The sequence below is a fragment of the Oryzias latipes genome, chromosome 12, assembly GCF_002234675.1.
Source record: "Oryzias latipes chromosome 12, ASM223467v1".
Classification (NCBI taxonomy): domain Eukaryota; kingdom Metazoa; phylum Chordata; class Actinopteri; order Beloniformes; family Adrianichthyidae; genus Oryzias; species Oryzias latipes.
This window is the reverse complement of record NC_019870.2, coordinates 26,274,661-26,297,244: the sequence shown is the minus strand read 5'-3', so window position 1 is coordinate 26,297,244 and position 22,584 is coordinate 26,274,661. Positions and strand designations below refer to the sequence as shown.

General features: G+C 41.2%; 1 protein-coding gene across 1 annotated transcript in view; it reads right to left on the bottom strand.

Annotated features, from left to right (window-relative positions):
• Positions 1-1,169: 1,169 nt before the first annotated feature.
• The window catches only part of LOC105355325 (collagen alpha-1(I) chain), an 84,435-nt gene continuing 63,020 nt past the window's right edge, over positions 1,170-22,584 (bottom strand). The window contains exons 42-68 of the mRNA XM_023961126.1: positions 22,510-22,563; positions 21,951-22,058; positions 20,254-20,307; positions 20,059-20,166; positions 19,856-19,909; positions 19,677-19,730; positions 19,276-19,329; positions 19,139-19,192; positions 18,949-19,056; positions 18,779-18,832; positions 18,639-18,692; positions 18,495-18,548; positions 18,091-18,144; positions 17,949-18,002; positions 17,827-17,880; positions 17,641-17,694; positions 11,465-11,518; positions 11,286-11,339; positions 11,104-11,157; positions 10,536-10,553; positions 10,407-10,460; positions 9,071-9,133; positions 8,816-8,981; positions 6,768-6,877; positions 5,177-5,257; positions 4,272-4,454; positions 1,170-3,729 (exon numbers count right to left, since the gene is read on the bottom strand). Coding sequence (XP_023816894.1) covers positions 3,580-3,729; positions 4,272-4,454; positions 5,177-5,257; positions 6,768-6,877; positions 8,816-8,981; positions 9,071-9,133; positions 10,407-10,460; positions 10,536-10,553; positions 11,104-11,157; positions 11,286-11,339; positions 11,465-11,518; positions 17,641-17,694; positions 17,827-17,880; positions 17,949-18,002; positions 18,091-18,144; positions 18,495-18,548; positions 18,639-18,692; positions 18,779-18,832; positions 18,949-19,056; positions 19,139-19,192; positions 19,276-19,329; positions 19,677-19,730; positions 19,856-19,909; positions 20,059-20,166; positions 20,254-20,307; positions 21,951-22,058; positions 22,510-22,563 — 2,013 coding nt within the window. The 3' untranslated portion in view covers positions 1,170-3,579. The remainder of the gene's footprint in view (positions 3,730-4,271; positions 4,455-5,176; positions 5,258-6,767; positions 6,878-8,815; positions 8,982-9,070; positions 9,134-10,406; positions 10,461-10,535; positions 10,554-11,103; positions 11,158-11,285; positions 11,340-11,464; positions 11,519-17,640; positions 17,695-17,826; positions 17,881-17,948; positions 18,003-18,090; positions 18,145-18,494; positions 18,549-18,638; positions 18,693-18,778; positions 18,833-18,948; positions 19,057-19,138; positions 19,193-19,275; positions 19,330-19,676; positions 19,731-19,855; positions 19,910-20,058; positions 20,167-20,253; positions 20,308-21,950; positions 22,059-22,509; positions 22,564-22,584) is intronic.

Here is a 22,584-nt window from a genome sequence, read left to right as displayed (position 1 = left end):
TTTTTTTAGTTAGTTCAATTTGTTTTTTTCCTATTGAATTCTATGTATTCATGATCCTTTCGATTTTATGTTTACTTCAATTACCGATACGAAGCCCATTGAGACGACAGTTGTGAATTTGGGCTATACAAATAAAATGAAATTGAATTGAATTGAATTAAATTGAATTGACATGGTCACATGAGTCACTGCCATCCTAGTGGGCCCTGGCACTGTCTTTATTATGTTTTCTGCAGATATGTTTGTCTGACGCATATTTGGGCACGAAGACAAATGTATTTCACCATTCTTTGATATGAATGTCTTGCTTGGAGGAACAGGAATAGCAATTCCCTCATCTGGTTCAAAATCAGAATCAGAATCAGAATTTAGCTCAAGATAGTCTTCTTCTGATCATGATCAGTGATGACTTCCAGAGCCTCCTGGACTGTCACATTTCTGCTTCTGCTGCTCATTTTCTAAAGGTCTGCCTGTGTAATGCTGGAAGGACTCCCATGCAGAGAATCTTTTAAATGTTTTGCCCCTCCCCTGTTGAGTGTCCACTGAATGTGGGTTGAGTTTTCCCACTAGAACATAAAAGGTTCCTGTCAAAAGTCATAACAACTATGCACCTGTGTGTGTGGATGTGTGTTTGTGTGTGTGTCTGTGTGTGTGATTGGGTTAAAATATGTCTCACAGCTGCAAATAAAGGAAAACTAATAAGACATCCTTGTACCTCCAGTTTGACTGCCGGGTCAAATTGACCCGAACAGTATCTATGTAATATAAACATGGGGAAGGGGGGGTTGCATATATGTGAGATGAACCATTTTCATAATATATGTTGATTACGCTAATTAAGGCAAGCAGAAGAAGTTTGATGCTGAAAAAATACTTTTAACTATTTTTCCTAGATGTTCAAACTTTGAAACGGGTCAATTTGACCCGCAACATAACAGAAGGGTTAAACAAAAAAGCTGATCTTTCCTGAGGCCAGTGGCTTCAGGAACATGATCCACCTGATTCAAATCGTGTCTCCTGATCTTTTGGATGAAGTGCAACTCTTTTCATAGTCTGTATCAAAAAGCCTCCATTTAGGCTAAATTTGTAACTTGTGTCTCTTTGACTCCAAGTACACAATGTTTAAATTCACACGATTATAGAGCTAACAAAAAAAGCACACCAAACCATTTTCATGGGTACACATTTTTAATACGCCGATCACCGTCCTTTGAACAAGAGAGATGTCCAGCATTTAGTTGAATATTTTTTAAAGATCATTTTCACAGAGCCAGCAATGTAACAATGATCAGTCTCAGTCAGCTAAGGCAGTCTTTACAATGTTTCCACAAAAGTAAGTACAAAAAAAAAGATGAATCCAGAACACCGGGACAGAATGGACGACCTGTGACTCCCCTCTGAAGTTGAGTCTCTTCAAAACCAGATCAGGATAACTCAAAATACTTGTTTTGTTTCCCCCTGAGATCTCCCTCCAAGGCAACCAGCAGCGTGAAAACAGCAATGCTCTGTGCTAAAGAACACAAACAGCAACAGAGCTGAGTAGCTACAGGGTTTGCTCCTTTTCTCTTGTGGGATGGATGACGCAGAACGCAGGTTGAGCGAGTCCGTTCAGGGCTAAATGAGCACCAACATGCACCGATTTACAGTAAAACACAAACAGGTTAAAGAAGAAACTAGAAAGCTTCCATGCTACCAAGCTTTTCATGGGAAGATCACAACAATTAAATTCAGAATTACATTCAAAATTCAATAAAAAAAAAGAACAAAAAACAAAAATTTCAGTCTTGCTAATTTAAAAATTTCTGGTAAAAGTCTGATTAGGGCTCGTTTTTTTGTAAGAGGAAAGGGGAACAGCTGGATGCAGAAATCACAAAATTTAATATATGTTATTCAGTATATACCAATACAGCAAATCTGTGATGATTCATAATGAGAGATTTAACAGTGACGTCAAAAAGCCTAAACTTCAATCTAAAAGGTAGCCTGTGTTGACTTTTTTCCCTCACATACTGCCAACGTTTTCTTGACCTCTTAACATGTCTTGGTATTTTTCTTAAAGTATATCTATAACTAAGGTTGTGTCTGAACTCCCTCCCTACTCATTGAGTACAAAAAACAATAAAGCATAGACTCTTCAGTGCCCTGGATTTTAACAGCAATTCAGAAACCAAGTTGCTCGCTACTTTTTGTTTTTGAACGGAAAATACACCGTCACTGATTTCCCAAAGTAAATGGATCCACTGGGCTGTGATGATGGAAACTTAGATGGCTTATAAAAAGGTCAATTCTGAGGAAAATCTTTCAAACGCAAAGCATTGTGGTTAAATTCACCAATCTAGCTCACTGGATTTTTGCAGAGACTTCTTGGAAATTTCCAGGGCAATGAATTTTGGAATTGTAGATCCAGACAAATGGTGAGCCCCCTTATCGTGAACTAAGCAGTGAGAAGTGATGGAATTCTGACACAATTTTACATTTTCTAAAAGCAAGGCCCAAAATTCTGGTCCCAAAAGGGAGGAGGAAGTGTTAAACAATGGCACTGCATCACAAGTGATGAAGAGTAGAAGGAGCAGTATTTCACACCTCCACGTGTTTCAAACTAAGTCACATCTGAAGTTGACCCATAAATTTAAAATTTAGATTTCCTGAGGTAAAAATCATTGTCGTCTGTTGCAACCAATAAGATGTTGGGAGTTTTTATATTTGAGTTCTGCGTTAAAACATGCAAAGATTTTTGTTTGTCCTTTCTGCATTTGTCACCTGTAATCAATAGACCGGCGTGCAGCTCTTTTCTGGTCGATGGCACTAAAAAAAGTGCAAAAAAAATAGTTTCCAGCAAATGATTTAACTCCTTATTCTTTCAGCTATTGTAGTTGATTTATCCAATTACTTTTCCATCTAGCCCATATCGATTTATGAAACCAGAGCAGCTGACAGCGGCAGATAAGGTGCCATGGTGTGATATTGATTTATCATACCTGAGATTGAGAGAAAACACTTTTATTACATAAAGCTGTAAAAACTATAGCAGTTTTTTAAAGCTGAGGAATGTCGGTTAATGGACAGCACCAAGTGTGAGTTAGATAAACAAGTGTCCCTTTGTGCTGGGAATAAAAATATAGGTAATTTAAATAAAGCTCAATCAGCACCATCAGTTAAATGTGAGACGTTTGGATCCATTGCTGGCCTGGAGAAGTACCACCAACACAACAGAAGATGCTGCTGCTTCAGGAGCACACTGTGGAGGTCAGTGTGGTCTCACTCTAACACCAACAGTAATCGGAAGATCAACGAACCTCGAAGAACACATCACAACCGTACGAAACACGTTTTTCTAATCTGATACACATATTTAAATTAGTTCATAGAAGAGAAATGTCTCTGTAAACAAAATTGACGTCTCCGTGAAGAAAGCACTTGTGCTCTGTCAAATTCATTCAGACGGAGTCACTTGAGAGATTTCATCCCCCAAAATGCAGGGAAATCTTCAAAAGCTCCACACGTTCTCCTGGGGTCCTTAATAAAGTCTCATCTCCATGTTTTCTGAGGCCCCCCAGACGTCACAGTTTTGCCCCACCTTTAGCTGAAACACACGGGTCCAACTGTGAAGGCAAACTGGTGCGAGACCTTTGCTCCTCCCATCAGCGCCACGTCTCGTAGAGGAAGAAAGTGGAGGTCCTCGAACTCAAAGACAGTCTCCCGAGAGCCAAACTCCATCTCCTGTCCGGGCTGAAACGCAGAAAACAAACAAGAAACAGGCCTGAGACTTTAGTTCAGTGATCCCGTTGGGATGACTCAGTTACGGTGGCCCTGAAGTGCAAATCACTTCAATATTTTAAAGATCATAACAACAACTAAAAAAGGTGCAACAACTCCAGATTTTGGGCCGTGCATGCTGGAAACGTGCAACACTGGAGCATAAAGTAGATTTGCCCTGTTGGTGCCTGTCTGCTGCCTCATACAAACAGCAGGCCTTCTTCAGCTTGGTGGAGTGTCCCACCAGTGGTTTTCACAAGAGTTTGCAGACACAGACAAGTTCAGCTCGGCCAAATGCCTCAAGATGGGAGGTGGTATAATCAGCAATCTCAGTAAACCAGATCAGAATGCGGCTGAAGTTCTATCATCATTTTTCTTTAGTTTGACCCAGACTTTCAGACAAACATAAAAAAAACACCACATCTCCCTCTTCCAGCCAACTTTTTCAAACAGCTGTTTACATATTTTAAAAAAAGAAAAGAAACATCTTTTCTCTGCCTCTGATGAATACGTACCATACAGTCTCTCAGAGCTCCGAGGTAGCTTTGCCTTCTTGTGTCTGTAAGAAATTTCACGCTTCGTTCTGTTGGGCCTTGTCTAGATCCTGGATGACATGAATAGGTCACCCTCTGTACAGCGGTGACGCTGTGCAACCTCAGGAAACGCATCTGGACCACGCTGGCATCTGGATAGGAGAACTGATGAGACATGACCGAAAAAAGTCTTTCAGAGATGAAAGCTGCAGCAGGAGTTGGACAACCTGACCAATGAAAAGTGAGTGGCAAAGTAAACGGCCTCCTTAACCTCTATATTTACAAATGATGACGTTCAAGTAACCATGAAAAATGTTGTCATAAGATGAAGAAGTACGTGTTCTTTGTTCTTTCTGCTAGAATTGATGAGGTAAATTGTAAAAAAGTTTACAGTTTACTGTGTCTGTTGTGTTGGATTGTCAGGACGCCAGGAGGAAACGGGTTCGGCTGGTGAAACAGTTAATTCTGAATGAAATCTGATGTTCAGACTTCCTGAAGAGGATTCTCTTTTATGACCTTCTGCATTTTGGTGGTTTGATTCTCCTTTGTGCAGTTTTCTCCATCCCTGGAGCTGCAGAAAAGTCTTTAGGTCCCTTTCAGGCTGACACGGGTCACAGACCTACTGGCTCTTTCTGTAGACCCAGAGTTTCTGTTTCTCTGTGGGCTAAATGGGCTAAAATTCCATTTATTTAAAAGTGACAAATGTATGAAAACCTTCTGAAGGAAACAAAGACCCTTTAACAGCACTTCACCTTTCAATCTGTTCGTCAACTGAACTTTGACCATGAAGTCCCTTTTTTAATTGTATAGGATTTTAGTCCTCCAATGATCGACAGCATAAGTTGTCATAAAAAAAACAATATATTTTTTTAAGCTTAGCTGCTTACCTGATAGCCCTGATCCATTTTGCTGAGCCACTGAAAGGACTCTTCTTCAGGAAATCCCTCCATCCAGGCCTTCATGGGAAGCTGAGGTAAAGATAAAAGACAAAGTTAAACTGATTAAAATTCAATGAATAAAGGCTGATTCTGCCAAGGCTGACCCAAGCAACAGTGTGAATGTCCTGACAGTTTCAGTGTCATTTCAAAAAGGGAATTTAATTGTTTTATTTGTTACAGTTATTTTGTGTTTTTTCTGTCTTATATATGTTGGCTTGTTTTCTTTGTTTCTTTATATTTTCCAACACTTTTGCTGTGTCTGGTTTCCCTCAGCACTCCCTAAAAGAAAATGTAATGTGGGACTCTCGAGACTCAAGCTTCTGTATCCCCTTCTGCCTACCAGAGGGAGCCATCTCTTGAGTGTTGACTTCACTACATCTCCCATCAGCCACCGGTCACTGTTCCCGGACTTTCCACCGGCTGTTCTGCATAATCACCACCAGTGTATTTGATCAGGCTTTGCTCTTTGTAAAGTCTTGTTTTGCATTTGCTGACAGGCTGAGCGTTACTTCTCTGTTTATTCCTTCGTCTATTTTGACCTTTGCATGTTTTGACTTCGCTTGCCATCACCCATGTCTGTTTACCCATTCTCTTCTCGGCTCCTTGATTAACCTCTTGAGCCCTGTTTGTGTTAATCAATAAACACAGTTGCACATGGATCCAAACGCCTCTGCCTCTTCATCACAGGGATGATCTTGAACTCTTGATTTTAATGTAATTCAGATACGTGCTCACTACTTAAAAATAAATGTAACTGCAAATACGATAGCATCCATTTGTCAAAGGAAACCTTAAAAATATGAAGACCATTCATGATTTGATGATGTAAACTTGGATGATTTATATGAAACAAGATCAAATACATTTTTTCAGAGGAAAAATCATTTAAACAAAATGCATTGTGGTCTATATTCGCCAAATAAGTGAGTATCAATGCACACAGTTTTTTTTTTTCTGCAAAGAGTTCTGGGAAATTTCCAGAGCACTGGATTTTGGAATGTAGAGCACTGAGTAGTGTGTGGTGGGGGAATTTGGACACAACGCTTAGTTATTTTATTGTGTGAAAAATACAGCAAAAAACAAAGTGTATTAATTCACATAAAAGACAAATAACATCCTTGAGGACAAAGGTTGTAGATGTTTCATAAAATGTTTTTTTTAATCATAAAAAAATTGCAGTTAAATATATAGAGCTCAGTCAGCTCTGGTTTTAGCATCCTATACATCCATCAGGGGGTCATGGATGTTGTTGGAGTCTGTCCCAGGCGGGGTACACCCTGGACACTTCCCCGGTCCCAATTTAAGCATTTTATCTAAAATGATAAGTATTTATTTTACCTGTAGATGTGCCAGCAGTAAATGCATTTTTATAGCTGCCTCACCACCAACTGCATTCTAAAAATGTAGAATTAGTTAAAAAAACACAAAAACTGGATACTGGATCGTGGCTGATCCAGAGTCCTTACAGTGAGACGGAGCTATTACAATGCGGCTGCATTTGTTCAGCAGGACATCATCGATCGATCTGATGCGGTCATACCTGAGGGTTTTCAGGATGAAGGCAGGTCTCTTTTGATGAAGAGGAGAAGCTGCAGTAGGCCAGCAAAGCGTCGGCTGGGCTACCCTGGTTGGGGTCGATGTAATACATTCCTGCAGGGCCAAAGGTCAGCAGGATATAATCAAACCTGCTGTGATCCAAGGGTCACACCGAGCATTACTGGACGACCCGACAAGCTCGCTCTTTTCAGCACACACGACGGCAGTCTCCTGTTCAACATAGCTCTTTTTTAACTACATTTTACACAATAACAATCACAACTGAAAACAAAAAAATACAAATTTATATTGTTGATTTTTTTTTCTTTTTTTGTTTCTTTTGTACAGGGTAAAATCAACTCAACAAAAATTTTTGGTGACGTGGCACCCCCTTATTGAATATGTGAAAACATTTACTTTTGACATTTGAGGATTGCAGGTGGGAAATTGAGACTGTTATCAACCATATCTCTTTTGTTTCTCTTTGTGTTCCTTCATCTGTTTTTAGAGCCTAGGGTGGGTTGGGTGGGAGGGTTTTTTATTTTTTGATTTTTTTGTTTGTTTTGGTTTTCTTTTTGTCTGTTCTTGCTTATTTCTTAGTTATATTCTACTTTCTACCTGTTACCTGTTTATGTATAACAAAATTTTTTGTTTTTGTTTCTGTTTCCGGTCTATATCTAAAAATATGAGCCCAACAATACTGTAACAGGATACTGTGAATGAAAAAGCTGAAAAATAAAGTTTGAAAAATAAAAGGAAACATTTGTGAGGATCAGTACCTTAACATTTGTTTTGCATTTTTATTTTAATCAGTTACATCATGTTTAGTTCATCTCACCTCTAGTTTGTTTGGTTTTGTTTGGTTATGGTAACTAGTTTGGCTTTCTGCTCCTGTCCCAGAGCTCACACTATTATTACTAATACTCAAGTCCTGAGTTATTACAAATAAAAATAAGCACTTTGCTTTCTGCATTGAAGCAATTTTTTTAAAGACCCACTCCAACAAAAACTGTGTTTTTCGTGTTTTTTTTTAACAAGTTCTTGTAGTATTTTTCTGATGTTGGAGGACAATGGTGTTTCTAAGGAGCAATGCTATTTAAAAAGCTTGTAGTTGTTAAGTACAAACTACAGTCAGCAGGCCTCAGCATTCCTGCTCCGCTCCATTCTGATGCATGAACTTGCAGACAAATAGATCCATGAACGTCTTTGTTTTCCTCGTCGGAGATGGAATCTAGATCAGAACTGGACGGCTGGATAGCTCTGATATTGCCCACCATTTTGTTGCACCTGTAATGTTGGGTTGGGGGTGTGAGGGGTTATAAGCTAGTGGAAGAGAGTGAACGTAGCACTATCACTATCACATTGTCGATTCATGACAATGAACTTAGACTGTAGAACAGTTTTGTAGAGGCGGGCCGTGTGAGAGGCACGGCTGAAGTCCACAGCTAAGCCTGTGATGCTGCTTTAGGATCCTCAGTTAACTGCTTTTAACCCTTTGCTATCTAAGATGACCCCACCCTTGCATTGACGTGTTCTCCCTACCATGACAAAGGTGGATAAAGGTGGAAAGATTTCATGTAATCCATGGACACCAGTGAAGATCACAAATCATTGAAGAAAAAAGGTTCAGTGCACTGTCTAGTGGGTCTAGATGACCCAACTCCCAATGTTAAAGTGCCTAGGACAGCACAAGGGTTAAACAGATGTCCACAAACCCCAAAGTAAGAAAATAACCTATAAACTGCAGATCAAAGCACAATTTGGCTAATAAGACTAAATGCATGTTCCTCTATGGCTTTAAAATAAAAGGTCACAACAAAGTCATGAATAGATTATGATTTTTATCGTGAATGTTTTATCCTCTGGCTATAATGCTGCTGTCATAGCAATAAAAGTATACACACTTTAATGCACCCTGCTGGTATTAGACCTGAATGAACTCAAGCTACAACATTTAATTTCAGTAGAGTGTTTTGGAAGTCTAACATTTCTGCAACACAGATGAAACGAAGGGAAGTGGTCCAGCTAACTCTGTGAAATATGGCATCTTACCGCTGCTGTACTCTGGGTGACAGAGCCACAACTCCAGACAGGTAGTGGCGGGATGCTTCCGGCTGCCATCCGGAGGGTCCAGCAGCAGTCGCAACTCCAGCTGCAGAGAGTCCAGCAGCGTCTGGATCAGTGAGTATTTGGGCATGTCGGACATGTATATCAGATCCTGAACATGGGAGAGAGAGGAATATGAAAAACATTAAAAAAGCCAGAAACAAAACACAACCGACAACATACGAACACAAAGAGTTTTGCCTTGAGTTGAGTCAGGGTCATGTTCAGGGACTTTCCTGGAGGGCCTGGAACACCAGGTGGACCCTACAGATGAGACAGAAAACATACAAGAATGTGTCATTGAGTGGCAATTATGAAGCTTAGGAATATTCTTAAATCAGAAAAAACTGAGCAGTTCCACCAAAGATGAATGTAAATGCAGACAGCTGAAAATGTCGAATTAAGAATTAAAGGAAAAGTAGAAGTTAACCCTTTTTTTGGCAGAAAAAGATGTTTCTTAAGGGTTTGAAGCTTTTCTCAACAGTTTTTATTAGCCCTGTTACGCATTAAACCACTTAACGTGATTGATTTTTATTTTTCAGAGCTGGAAATAAATTCAGAGGTCAAGGGGTTAAAACCAGGATCTTCAACCTTCAACACTTAAAGAGGCATTTCGGTCAATTTCCCACTAACTACAACCCATTAGGTGCCACAGAGACTTATTTCACCGTTTGGAAAAATAAGACACCAGTTTGCATTTATGCTATTGTTAAAATGAAAATTTTTTTTTTTGGCATAAATAAAACAAAGAAAGTAGCCTTTTTTTTAAGTTTACATCTTTAGACAGGTATATTTGATAAGTTCAATAAAAAAAAAGACAGAATTACTTTTTTCAAAATAAAAGACCCTGTGGTGCTCATCTCAGTGCAGCAAAAGTAGTACTGTGATGTCAGCAGTAATGCTTAAAAAAACTGTTTATTTTTCTCTCTGTGGTGCATCTCAGCCAGATGAAATCAGAGTTAAATATGTAATCCCTACCGGAGGCCCACTTAAAATCCTTGAATTTGGTAAAAATAAAAAGAAAATCTGCCTTATATTCTTGTGCGCCTTAGGTATGAGTTCTAGTTTTGCTTACTGGCTTAAAATTTATTTTCTGCTCAAAAATCAGTTAAAGTGTTTTGGTACAACGTTGGAAAACTACAAAGGATTGATTGGAGAATTACAGCTACCATAGTGAGGAACCTTTTGGAGTGATGAATACTCCAAACTGTTGTCCTTCAACAGTTTGTGAATGAATTGAATAAAGTTTGACTTTGCATTTTTACTTTACTAACTTGCTTTAAAACTTTTGACTTTTCTTCAATCGGAGTTCCAGATTTATGACTGGAAGTGTATGAAAAAAGGATCCCTCTTTAAGCATTTACAAAATAAAGAATTTTTATAATAATGTTGTGTCTGTACATAAAACTATTCTATCAATAAATGTATTAAAAACAGTTTTTAATAAATGCAAACATGAGAACACAGCCCTTTTATTGTATTGGAATAACCTGTAAGTTAAGTTTAACTTTTGCAGTCTCCTTCCTTGGTAACTCACCGGCAGCCCCTTTCTGCCAGGCTGTCCGGGTGGACCTTGGTAGCCTTTCAAGCCCTGAAAACCAAAATTGAATTTATTAATTCCGTAGCAAACCATCAAAACAGGTTGAACACAGAGATGGTTCCATACCTTCAATCCGAACAATCCCTGCAACAGAGAACACAGGAGAGTTTAAACACTGAGTGAGGGCAACCGCCTGAGAAAGAGCTCACAGGTAGCTTTACCTGCTGCTCTCAGACCCTGACAGACAGTGCCTCCTGTAGGCCTCGCTAAACTAAAAAGGAATCGTCTGATAAAAAACTAGTATCAGGTCGAAGTTAACAATGTGACATGATTTTTTATTTATTTATGAATGTTTTTTGTGTTAAACTATTTTGTTTTAATGAACAAGTGCAAGAATATTTTTGTGTGTATTTAGTGGAAAAAGAGGCAGAATTATTGTTTTTCCTAAATGACTGAATAAGGAAGAAGCAGAAAACAAAAAGAGAGACATGAAAACTTGAGGAAAAGACAGCAAAACAATGTGAAGTAAAGCATTAGTATAGTTTATCATACATTTGTTTGGAGTGAAAGACACTGAGTGCAGGAGGACATATGCGGTTGTGAACGCAGGTAAGCACTTTGAGGACATGAGCATGCTCAATGTCAAGTCTGGCTTAGCCATAAATTGATGGTGGAGGGGGGGGCGGGCACCTACGGGTAATCCTGGCATCCCCAGCGATCCTCTTGGTCCTGGAGGACCAATGTTTCCCTGCAACAACAGAAACCAGAGAGGTCCAGTGTTTAATCTAGCAGAAACAATAATGAAGTGAGGACATGACAGCAGCGTTTTCAAAGGGACAGTTCACGGGTGAAAACAGCTTCTGTTGGTTTTTTTACCTGTTCCCCCTTTTTACCCACTGGGCCAGGTGCTCCAACTGGACCTCGAATCCCCTAAAAAAACATTTAAGATAGCAATCACATAAGAGTTCTAATGTTTAATTACTGATTATTTATTTTATAGGATCCCACATCCAGGCTACTGTCTGAAGATTAAACAGTTTGTTTTGCAGAATTACCTTTAGACCATCTTGACCAGGGGGACCTGTCAGTCCTGCGTCTCCCTTCTGACCCTGATGGGACAAGTGGTAGAATTAAACCTCATCATGTGAAAGTAAATCTTTACAACTGAAGATAAACCTTTACAATGTAGGTATAGAAACAAAAGCGGGAAAGGTTTCTCTGCTGCCCAGGTTCATCTGGTGGACTCCGCTGGTGATGTTTCAGGGACTGGTGTTGGAGAGTAAACACCTGTGAGGAACTGTGGCTTCAGTTCTTAGCTTCATCCTGTTAATTTGATCCTTTTCTCGCAGTTTCTGATCATCAAATCAAATTGTTTTCGGATTTTCATATTTGATCAAAACTGCGTTTCTTGAAATAATCCATTCTTATCTCTGGCGAAAAACATGAAGATGGGCGGGAATCACTTGCTGTAGACCTTCAGTAGTGGTTCTGGAAGGTCCACATTGGGACTTCCATCAGTAATCACTGCTGTCCACACCTTTGGAAGAACACTACATCCTCTAGGGACGTGAGCTCTCTATCAAAATACAACTTGCTCAGTCAGACCATGGTGGCAGTCACTTCTTCCACAATGGTCTGGGGTTCTGTAAGGACCCAGAATTCTTGTTCAGATACGTTTTTCTTAAGCTAAGCAATTTTTCTTTAAAGTCCCACTTTGATCATCTTTTGATCCTATTTATAAGTATTCCAGCGGGTTTTTTTTTTTTTTTAAATTCATGATTAGGGTGTTTTTTAGGGCAAAATAAAAAAAAAAAACCTGTGTCATTTTCTATGACAGTTTCTGCAGGGCAGCAGTAAAACATAAGAAATTTGTAGCCGAGTTGAATGTGGGACGGTTGCCACGGAGCAACCCCGCCTCCCCTTCCCATTGCTGACAGCTCGGAGCAGGTTCCTTCTGGCTATCCCAGTGTTATCTCTGTTACGAATAAGATCTTTTTCAAACAGCAGGTTTTTTTTGTTTCCTTTTTTTTTCTTTTTTTTAATTTAACCATGTTTGAAAATCTTGGGTGTTGGACCGGACGGAAAAGGAAAAAAGGGAAGAAGAGAGAGGGACGTTAGAGAGGGGGGGGGGGTGTAGGAGGGTGATAATAGGAGGGGAGGGGGGATAAGACCATGAAGCAGCATAAAGCAACAAGTTTACTGGTTGTTTATCATTACGGTAAGGTTCAAATGTAGTACAAAAAGGGCAGGGCCTATCCACACACACACTCAGATGTTATCAACACACCTGCTAGCTGCAAAAATGTCCACATGTCAACATGTACACAAAACAGATAGTGTTCACACGCATACTTATGCCTTAAAACCAACTAGTGTGAAATCTTTCATTCATTCAATCATGCAAACTGTTAGTGCAAAGGTGAGCTAACACCTGTGCTCAGGTGAGTGTTTATGTTCTTCTAAAATGGATGGTGGAATGTGAAAAGAAGGAGGGAGAGTGCCCAGCCATCCCCACCCCCAGACCCCCGCCTCAGCGGCAGCCGGAATCTCCCCAATGCCACACGGGAGCCGGCAGGGAACAACCGCCCCCCGGGCGACCAAGCCCGCCACCCAAGCCAGGGCCAGCAGGACCGCCGCGAGGCCCCCAGAGCAAGAGAGCAGGGAGGCATGGAGGGAAAGAGAGCGCCGTCCCAGCCCAACCAGGAGAGCGGCCCCCCCAGCCGCGCCGGGAGAGCCCAACGCAGGGCCCCACCGGAGAAGGACGCCCACAGCCCCAGAGGAGCACCCCATCACCACCCAGGAGTTCCGGGCATCCCCCCGCCCCAACCCCAGGTACGAGCCAGGACCCCCCAAGGGAGACCCGCTCCGCACTCCAGGCAGCCACCCACCCGCCCCACAGTTGGTCCAGGGAGGAGCAAGGCAGGGGCCCGCCGCCCCCGCCCAGGAGGGGGGAACCCCGGGGAAAAAAGGGTGCCCACAAGGGGTGTTGTAAATATGGCCCGACCAGGCTCGGCCACAGTTGGAAATTTGGCAGGGCCCAGCGCTCAGGGGCAAGGACCAGAACCCAGCCCCCAGGGACACGAACACCCCCGGCTCAGGTGTAATGTGAACCCCCCCGCGCGCGCGGAGAGAGCACCGCCGGGCCCAGGTGACGTCCAAGCAGCCCCCCTACCAAGGGCCCTACATGTCGAAGGTCAAACAGCAGTTTTTAAATCTGCTACTGATTCACAATGACAAAGAAATACTCAAAGACAATGTCATTTTAATCTTAATTTTGTTTATGTATGTCCTCCATCAATTTTTCATTATTTCACGGATCTTCAAGAGAATAAGATTTTAAATATCATGAACTCCTCTCTACAGACGGGTATTTTTCCTGCTGCCTTTAAAACTGCAGTGATGAAACTGTTACTTAAGAAAACCAATTTAGACCCTTCAGTTTTTAATAACTTCAGGCCTGTGTCCAACTTGCCATTTTTAAGTAAGGTTTAGGAAAACTTGTTTTTATTCAGCTGAATGAGTTTCTCTTACAAAACATTTTTTTTTTAGATAAACCACTCTGGCTTTAGAACAAACCACAGTACTGAGACAGCCTTGTTAAAAATCATTCATGATGTCAGGTGTGCCTTGGATTCAGGTCAGATCTCAGTACTAGTTCTGTTAGCTCTAAGTGCAGCTTTTGATACTGTTGATCACCTGATCCTTGTAAACAGACTTAAAAGTCTTGGCCTTTCAGGGACTGTTCTCAAGTGGTTCGAATCGCATCTCATGGAGAGAAACTTTATGGTACGCATGGACAGACACCTTTCTGGGGTCCATGAAATTAATTGTGGTGTGCCTCAAGGTTCCATCCTTGACCCCTTGCTTTTTAACATTTACATGCTTCCTCTGGGGAATGTAATCAGAAGCCACAACATCAGTTTTCATAGCTATGCTGATGATACCCAGCTGTACATAGCTATTTCTCCTGATGACACAAGACCAATAGAAGCACGTTTTAACTGTATTTTAGATGTGAAATTATGGATGGCACATAATTTTCTGCAGCTTAACCAGGAAAAAGCTGAAATTTTAGTTATCGGTCTCGAAGCTAAGAGAGAGAAATAGTTTCTGAAGTTAAAAGAACTTTCATTAAGCCATTCAGAAACAGTCAGAAACCTGGGCGTTTTTTCCGACTCTAAAGGCCCGTACACACCGGGACGAATATTCGCCAGGCGTTATTCGCCAGCGTTTTTCGCCACGTCTTTTGTGTTCACACCCAGGCGATTTTCGCTGACGATGAGCCGAGCGAACATGCAATTTCATTCCCTGACATTAGATGGCGCTTAATGTAAACAGAAATACTCCTGTACACAAGGTGGCGCTGCGCAACTTTACGATTCTTAAAGTCGCTTTTCACTCAGAAGAAGAGAGCAAGTATTTACGCGCTTGTCAGAATCATACAAAGAAAACATGAATATTTCAAGCATCAGTAGCTCCAACTGGTACTTGGTAAGGGGATATTTAAGAATGTCCGTCATTATTTCTTCGCGGCAGTGTAGACGCTACTTGGCGTCTATCTTCTTCGCTGGTATATGTGCTCAGAAAGGCAGTTTTGTGTTTGAGCGCCCCCAAGTTGTGTTTTACTGTAACTTCAGAAGCTCCAGACACGTGTGCAAAAGCGCAATTCTCATTGGTCGAATAGATTTCGACGCAACGCGTCGAAAAAAAAAAACGAACCCGAGGCGTTTTTTTTTTTTTGACGCTTTGGCGCGTGGCGTTTTTTCGCGTCGGTGTGCACACTCACATTGGTGCCCTTTGTTTAGTCACGAGGCGTTAAACGTCGGCGAAAATCGCCGGCGAAATTCGTCCCGGTGTGAACAGGCCTTAAGCTAACTTTTATCCCACATATAAAACAGGTGGTTAAAACTGTTTTTTATCATCTCAGTAATCTAGCTGGGGTCCACCCAATACTCTCTCTTGCTAATATGGAGATGGCAATGCATGCTTTCATCATGAGTAAAATTGATTAATGCCCTGCTTGCTGGTCTTCCAAAAACCAACATTAAGAACCTTCAGCTTCTCCAAAATTCTGCTGCTCGAGTTCTCACCAGGACCAGGAGGCGGGCTCACATCACCCCAATTTTAAAATCCCTGCATTGGCTCCACATATGCTTCCGGATTGATTTTGAGATACTTTTATCAGTTTCTAAATGTTTTAACGGTCTTGGACCTTCTTATTTATCAGACCTTTTAGTAAAGTATGAACCCTCGCGGACCCTGAGGTCCTCTGGCACTGGTCTGTTAACCATTCCGACTTTAAAAACCTAAACCTACGGAGAGGCATCTTTTTAACACTATGGACCCCGTTTATGGAACAGTCTGCCAGAGGACCTGAGAGCCGCAGAGAGCATTGAAGTTTTTAAGAAAAGGCTAAAGACCCATCTTTTTAACCTGGGTTTTAGCTAATTTTTAACTACGTACTTTTATTTATTGTTTTTGTTATTTATTTATTTTCCTTTATTTACTTTTTATTTTTTCAGTTATTCATTAGATGACAATTTCCAACAACAAACATCTTGTTTTCGTGCCTAGCCTATTTCTTATTGTCTTTCCCCATCAGTTAGGGGGTGGGAGGTGTGAAAGGAGTGGGGGGTTGTCTGTAGGTACGGGGAGGAGGCCCTATTTTTTTATTTTTGTGCTTGTTTATTTTAATTTTCATGCTTGTTTTATATTATTTATTTTGTTATGTTTTACTGTAAAGCACTTAGTTTTATTCTTTTATATGAAAAGAAATAAAGTTGATTGATTGATTGATTGATCAGCAGAAAAACGCAGCAAGAACATGATAAAACGCCAAACATGGGATCACATCTGCTTTATGGTTTTCTACCGGCAGATTTGCACATCTACTGTTTCTTGTTCTTCTTTTTTTATCTTATACCTTTTTATCCTTTCAGTTCAGTTTTTATGTCATACTTTGTACAAAAATATTTGTCACGAACTGGTGGTGGAGGATCCAAAATGCAGGAGACCAGGATTGGTGACAGGAAATAAAACATTAACAAACTCAAAAGCATGACAAAACAGGAAACCTTTCAAAATAAAACAGGAAACAGAACTCAAACATGACAGAACAAGATATAAAGCAAAACCCAATACTAAGATACCCAAACCATGACAGTACCCCCCCCTCAAGGAACCGCACTGAGGTTCCAAAAGTAAACCAAGGAGGAGGGGGCCTGTGAGACGAACTTTGAATGGTGACAGAGTACAGCGCGGCCTCCCGGCCGTCCTCCTGAGCTGCCTCGCCGGAAAGTGTGGCCTCCCGGCTGTCCTCCGGTCCTGCCAAGCTGGACAGCGCGGCCTCCCTGCCGTCCTCCGGACCTGCCACGGCGGACAGCACGGCCTCCCGGCTGTCCTCTAGACTCATTTTCTTGGCCTCACTGGTGTGCCCAGCCCGGCCTCCCTGTACTCTGTCACCATTCAAAGTTCGTCTCACAGGCCCCCTCCTCCTTGGTTTACTTTTGGAACCTCAGTGCGGTTCCTTGAGGGGGGGGTACTGTCATGGTTTGGGTATCTTAGTATTGGGTTTTGCTTTATATCTTGTTCTGTCATGTTTGAGTTCTGTTTCCTGTTTTATTTTGAAAGGTTTCCTGTTTTGTCATGCTTTTGAGTTTTACTTCCTCCCAATTTTCCTGATCATGTTCACCTGTGTCTTGTCTGTATTTAAGTCTTGTCTCTGCTTTCCTCTTGTGCTGGTCCATTATCGTCTCGTCTCTTCTGCCATGTTCATGTTTTGCCCACAGTGAGTTTAGTTTTGTTTTCCTGCTCTGCAGTGCTTTTTGTTACGTTAATAAACCCCTTGCCCTGGAACCGCGTGCTTCCGTCTCTGCATTTTGGGTCCTTCCTGCTCACCAGCCCCTCCCAACCTGACAATATTTAATTTCTGTGCCTTCCACAAACACTGTCTGTTTCATCAGTTTTCTTTTTCATTCAATTTTCATTTTTTTGTTGTTGACTTTTGACCATTCTATTAAATTTTCAAATAAAAATATATTTTTGAGGCACTTTAATCCTTTTTAGGAATCAGCATAAATGCTAGAAGAAAAAACAATTTTATTATAAATAAAGAAGTTTTCTCATTTCCCACTGATTCACAAAGAAGACATGTGGTCTGCAGCATCGTAATTCAGCTCCTGCCCTCTGGACCTGCATACAGAAGTATCTGAGTTTGTGTCCTCCCTGTTACCTCTTGGCCAGGTTCCCCTTTATCCCCCGGCTCTCCTTGTAAGCCAGGGAGTCCCTTGATAAAAGAAATAAAAAAATAAAAAATCATAAATACTTTAAAAAAACAGACAAATCAGGTTTTGGGTACTCAAACAGGGAAATGTCATATTTGTAATGTGCATAAAAGCGAGTGCATAAAGTAACTCACCAAGACTCCCGGCCAGCCTGGGAGGCCCGCTGGCCCCACGTCACCTTTTTCACCCTTAATAACACAATCTTCAGTTAGGTGACTCTTTATTAAGGTGTGGTGCTGCTTTGCAGCTGTCCCACCTTTGGTCCAGTATCTCCTCTGATCCCCCTGATGCCGGCTTTCCCTCGTTTTCCCTGTTGATGAATTTCCCAACAGAAATGTTATTTTAAGTTTTGATTACTTCCTTTTATCAACTAAAGCCTTTAAACCGTGAGGCCTTACTCTCCGCCCAATGTGACCTTTCTTCCCTGATGGTCCAACCTGTCCATCATCTCCCTGATGACAGAAAACAACTTTAAGGACTGAGGAATTCACTAAAAAGCACTGAAAGGATTATGATTCAGACATATTGTAGCTAAAATACTCTGAGGAGGATTAAATTAAGCAAAATTAAGCAAAGACAATTGAAAGACAAAAATGTCAGAGTGAATAAGACCAGCACGTGTTTAAGTTTCTGTTCCAGTTCCATAATGAAAGGATCACAGGTAATACCAATAAGAAATATTGGAAGTTTCAGTTATCATTTTAAATTTTATTTTTCCTACTATTCAACCATAAAGTTGAACTAAAATTGAATTGCCCCCCTCCCCCCCCAATGAAAGTCACTTTTTAACTAAGCAATTTACCTTTTCTCCTTTCATTCCCTGTTTTCCTTCAGATCCTGGTCCTCCTTGCTTTCCCTGCAAAATCAGAATTTCCTAAATGTTAAGCCACAAAGCAAAAGACAATCTCAGCATGACAAAATCCACATTTCATCTTAAGACTCTTACAGGAGTTCCTTCAGGACCTGGGGGGCCAATGAACCCCATTTCTCCAGACAGTCCCTGGAAGAAAGATGCCAGCGTCAGAAGTATTACAGCAATAAGCAGTCTGCAGTTCTTTGCTGTTTTCTGTTCAAAGCAGTTTTCACCTCAGATCCTGGAAGACCTGCAGGACCTTGGATTCCTGGAGGTCCATCGTCACCCTGCAAACAGAAATGTTTACTGAGGTTTGAACAATAGCACACAGACTTAAAAACAAAACAAGAAGAAGAGCCTAATGTATCTGAGACACAAACAAGAGTACTACACAGACACTTACCTGATCTCCAGGAAGACCTACAGCTCCCATTTCTCCCTTTGGTCCTTGTGTACCAGGTTCTCCTTTGGCTCCTTGGTCACCTTGAGGTCCAGCCAGTCCGACTGATCCCTGATAAGCAGGTGCCACAAAAGCATGAGAAATTCGTCCTGGTAAATGGGTCAGGTTCAAAGAAACTTGCTCCTGTCCTTACAGGTGGGCCCAGTTTCCCAGGGTCACCTCGAACACCCGGCAATCCACTTGCTCCCTGAGAAAGAAACAATGAAATAGGAATGATTGGTTCTCAGAACAGCTGCGGTAGTGAAACAGTGAAGTCTAATTGAAATTTACCTGAGGACCTGGTGGTCCCGGAGGTCCGGTAACTCCTAGAGATCCAAACTCCCCCTGCAGAGAAGAGTTTTGTATTTTTTGTTGAAGTTTAGCTCATATTTGATTCTGCAAAAGTGCATCCTGAACATTTTAACCATAATAAAACAAAACAAAAACAAAAAACCCTGAAATGTCATAAAACATATATTGTTCAACAAATCTGCATTTTTACTTCTTCAAAGTAAGACTTCCTGTTTCAGAGGAAATAACTTGTCTTCAAATTCATCAAACTCCAATTCCATTATTAAACCTGCTTATCTTTGAGAAATGGTGCATATTTACAAAGACCTAAAATATGCCGCTAACCTCTTTCTGTTCCACCGTGACGATTACTTTGTCTAATTATAAACTATTTCAGTTACCTTCTCTCCTGGAGGTCCATCAGGTCCTGGATGTCCTGGAGGACCAGAGGTTCCCTGAAACGAGCATGAATAACAACAAATACGTTTGTGGATTCAGTGTTGGCTGTAAATCTTTCAGTAAAATCAGTAAATGAGAATTTAGAGCAGATTCTGCACAGCATTTATCTCTACATCCTTACCTGAAAACCAACCAGTCCTGCAGGACCCAAGTCACCAACAGGTCCTGGTTCACCCTGAGAGAGACTGCCGTTAAGGAGTTTCCATTCAGCCAATACGTTCAACACTCATAACATTCATGCTGCCAAATGTTATGCACCAGTGGCTACTGACAGATGTCTCTTCCTGCTTTAGATCTTTTCTTAAAGGGCTTGTCTGTGCTCACCATGAACCCAATGAAGCCTTTTTCCCCCTTTGGACCCCTGTTTCCATTTTCCCCAACAGCTCCCCAGGGGCCCTCTCGCCCGGACAAACCGACAGGACCAACTTCTCCCTGCACACAATTTGGTCTGAATCACTGAGGATGTACACAAAAAAACATGCAGCATCTTCACCAGAAAACAGTGTTGGATAAGTTCACCTTGTCCCCTCTGGGTCCAGGATCCCCACTCCCACCGGGACGCCCAACATCCCCCTGTACAGCACAGGTAGAGTGGAGATAAACGGATGTCTGATTTACCAAATAGAAGAATAGGTTTAACACATTTGCAGATTAATGCATGTAGAATCGAAATTAAAATAAAGCCAGACATGCTGCTATATTTTCAAATAAAATCTGATTATAATGAATAGGTTGAATATTTTTGAGTAAAAATATGGTTGAAGAAAATAATTTGATATCATGTAAAGACTACACAAGTTTATGGACACATCTCCAGGAGAAGCACTCCTGCAAAGGTGAAGCTGAGACTTCAGGGAGGAACACAGAGTGGAGCTTCTACCTCTCCACAGCCAGATGAGGAATTTTAGGGGTTTAGGCAGGTGAAAGAACCACCTGAACACCTAGAGAGGTATCAAGGCCATGTCCAACCCAGCAGACTAGTTCAAATCCCGTTGCTCGCCTGGGAACGCCTCGGCATCCTGCTGGAAGAGGTGGAGGAGCAAGGGCATCCCTGCTAATACTTCTGTCCCCAGGAGCCAAACTCCTGGAGAGGCAGCTGATGATGCCACTGATGCTGATCCTTATTTCATGATGCTAGATTCTAACATCATGAGCAGCAAGAACATGGTTTATGTTTTCATGTTGAAGCATCCAGGTTTTTACATATTTTTAGTGTATGCATGTAGCCGGGGCTAAACGGTGGTATTGTAGTTGGCACTCTAGCCTTGCAGCAAGGAGGTTCTGGTTCAAATCCCAGCTGTGGAGTTTGCATGTTCTCCTCGTGCCTACATGGATGTTCTCTGGTTTCCTCCCAAAGACCTAAAGTTTCCCTTGGATGTGAGTGAGTAAGTGTGTGTGGTTCTGAACCCCACCTTCACCCAAAAATAGCTGGAATTGGCACCCCCAAAAGGGATTAAGTGGGATCCAAAAATGGAGGGAGGAATGACTGTATGTATGTATGTGAAAAAAGTTTTTCTTGTTCAGTTTATTTCAATATTACCCGTGGAAAAGACTCGACTTTTAGCATCACTTCTATCATACATGCAGTGACTGACATTTAACCTGAGACCTGATGAGTAATAGTTTCATTCACTCATTTTTGTTCCTTTCATAACAAGTGTTGAATGCCAAATATGTTTACATGATTTTTGCACAATTGAACATTTTCACAATTGGAAAGGGGCAGAAGTGAAGAATACAATTCTTGTAGTTGTCTGCCCCCTTTTAAACGTTGCATAATTTCTACATTTCTCACACCATCACCTGCGCTCAGATTTCTCCATACACAGTTCAAATGAACACATATTTTAGTAAACGCACAGTCATGAACAATCCCAACCTGTTCTGGTGAGTTTTGGACTTCAGTGCTTTGCTGACGGGAGTCTGTCAGACAGTGTTCTTTAGGTAAATAGCAGCACACTGCCGCCCCCCGTTGGTTGCTCTCATTTCTGCAACCATGTACTGCTTCTGTCCAACTATCAGACTCATTTTTAGTTTATGAAGATCTCTGTTACCACCAGAAGCTCCTCTGTGAGGCTAAGAAGTCAGTGAATCAGAATATGGGATGAAGTCCCAAAATTCTGAATTTTCAGCCTAATAAAAGACAAAACTATCAAAGGGAGACCGGCTAAACAGGTCTCTCTAACAATTTTTAAGTAGTTTGAATGAAAGCCTACCTGTTTACCAGGTGGTCCAGGTGGTCCCTGTAGTCCTTTTATCCCCTCAAGGCCCCGTGGTCCCATGATCCCCCGAGGCCCCTGTTTCCCAAAGGGACCTTGGTCTCCCTGTTAAAGACGGAAAAAAAACCATAAAGTTAATGTTCTCTGTTCACTAATTCTAAACACATTTAGAGTGACAGGGCTGGTAAAATGCAGCAAATCCTGATAAAATGATTACTTGTTAGACAATAAATCCTTATCTTATCTTATCTACCTGATTTTTTTTAATATTGAGTGAAATTAGTTGGTTAGGAATGTTCATAAATATGACATTTTACAAGATATTAAGATTTCTCATTGGTTCTCTTGTTGTTATTGCCTAAAACAGACTTACTGTACTCAAATTACAATTAAACAGAATTTGTCAGTTCAATTAAGTTTTGTACTTATATTCCTGCTAATGTTTGATGAACAATCTCAGCTTTGAGAGGCTTTTTTTTTCTCAGTAGCTTTTTGTGTTTTGTACAACACTCAACATGCAAAAATGCAAAGAGTAATACATGATGTTTCGTCTGACCTGATCTCCTTTCTTTCCAGGTGGTCCTTCAGTTCCTGTCAGTCCGGGCAGACCCTTAAGAGACAACAGTGGAGA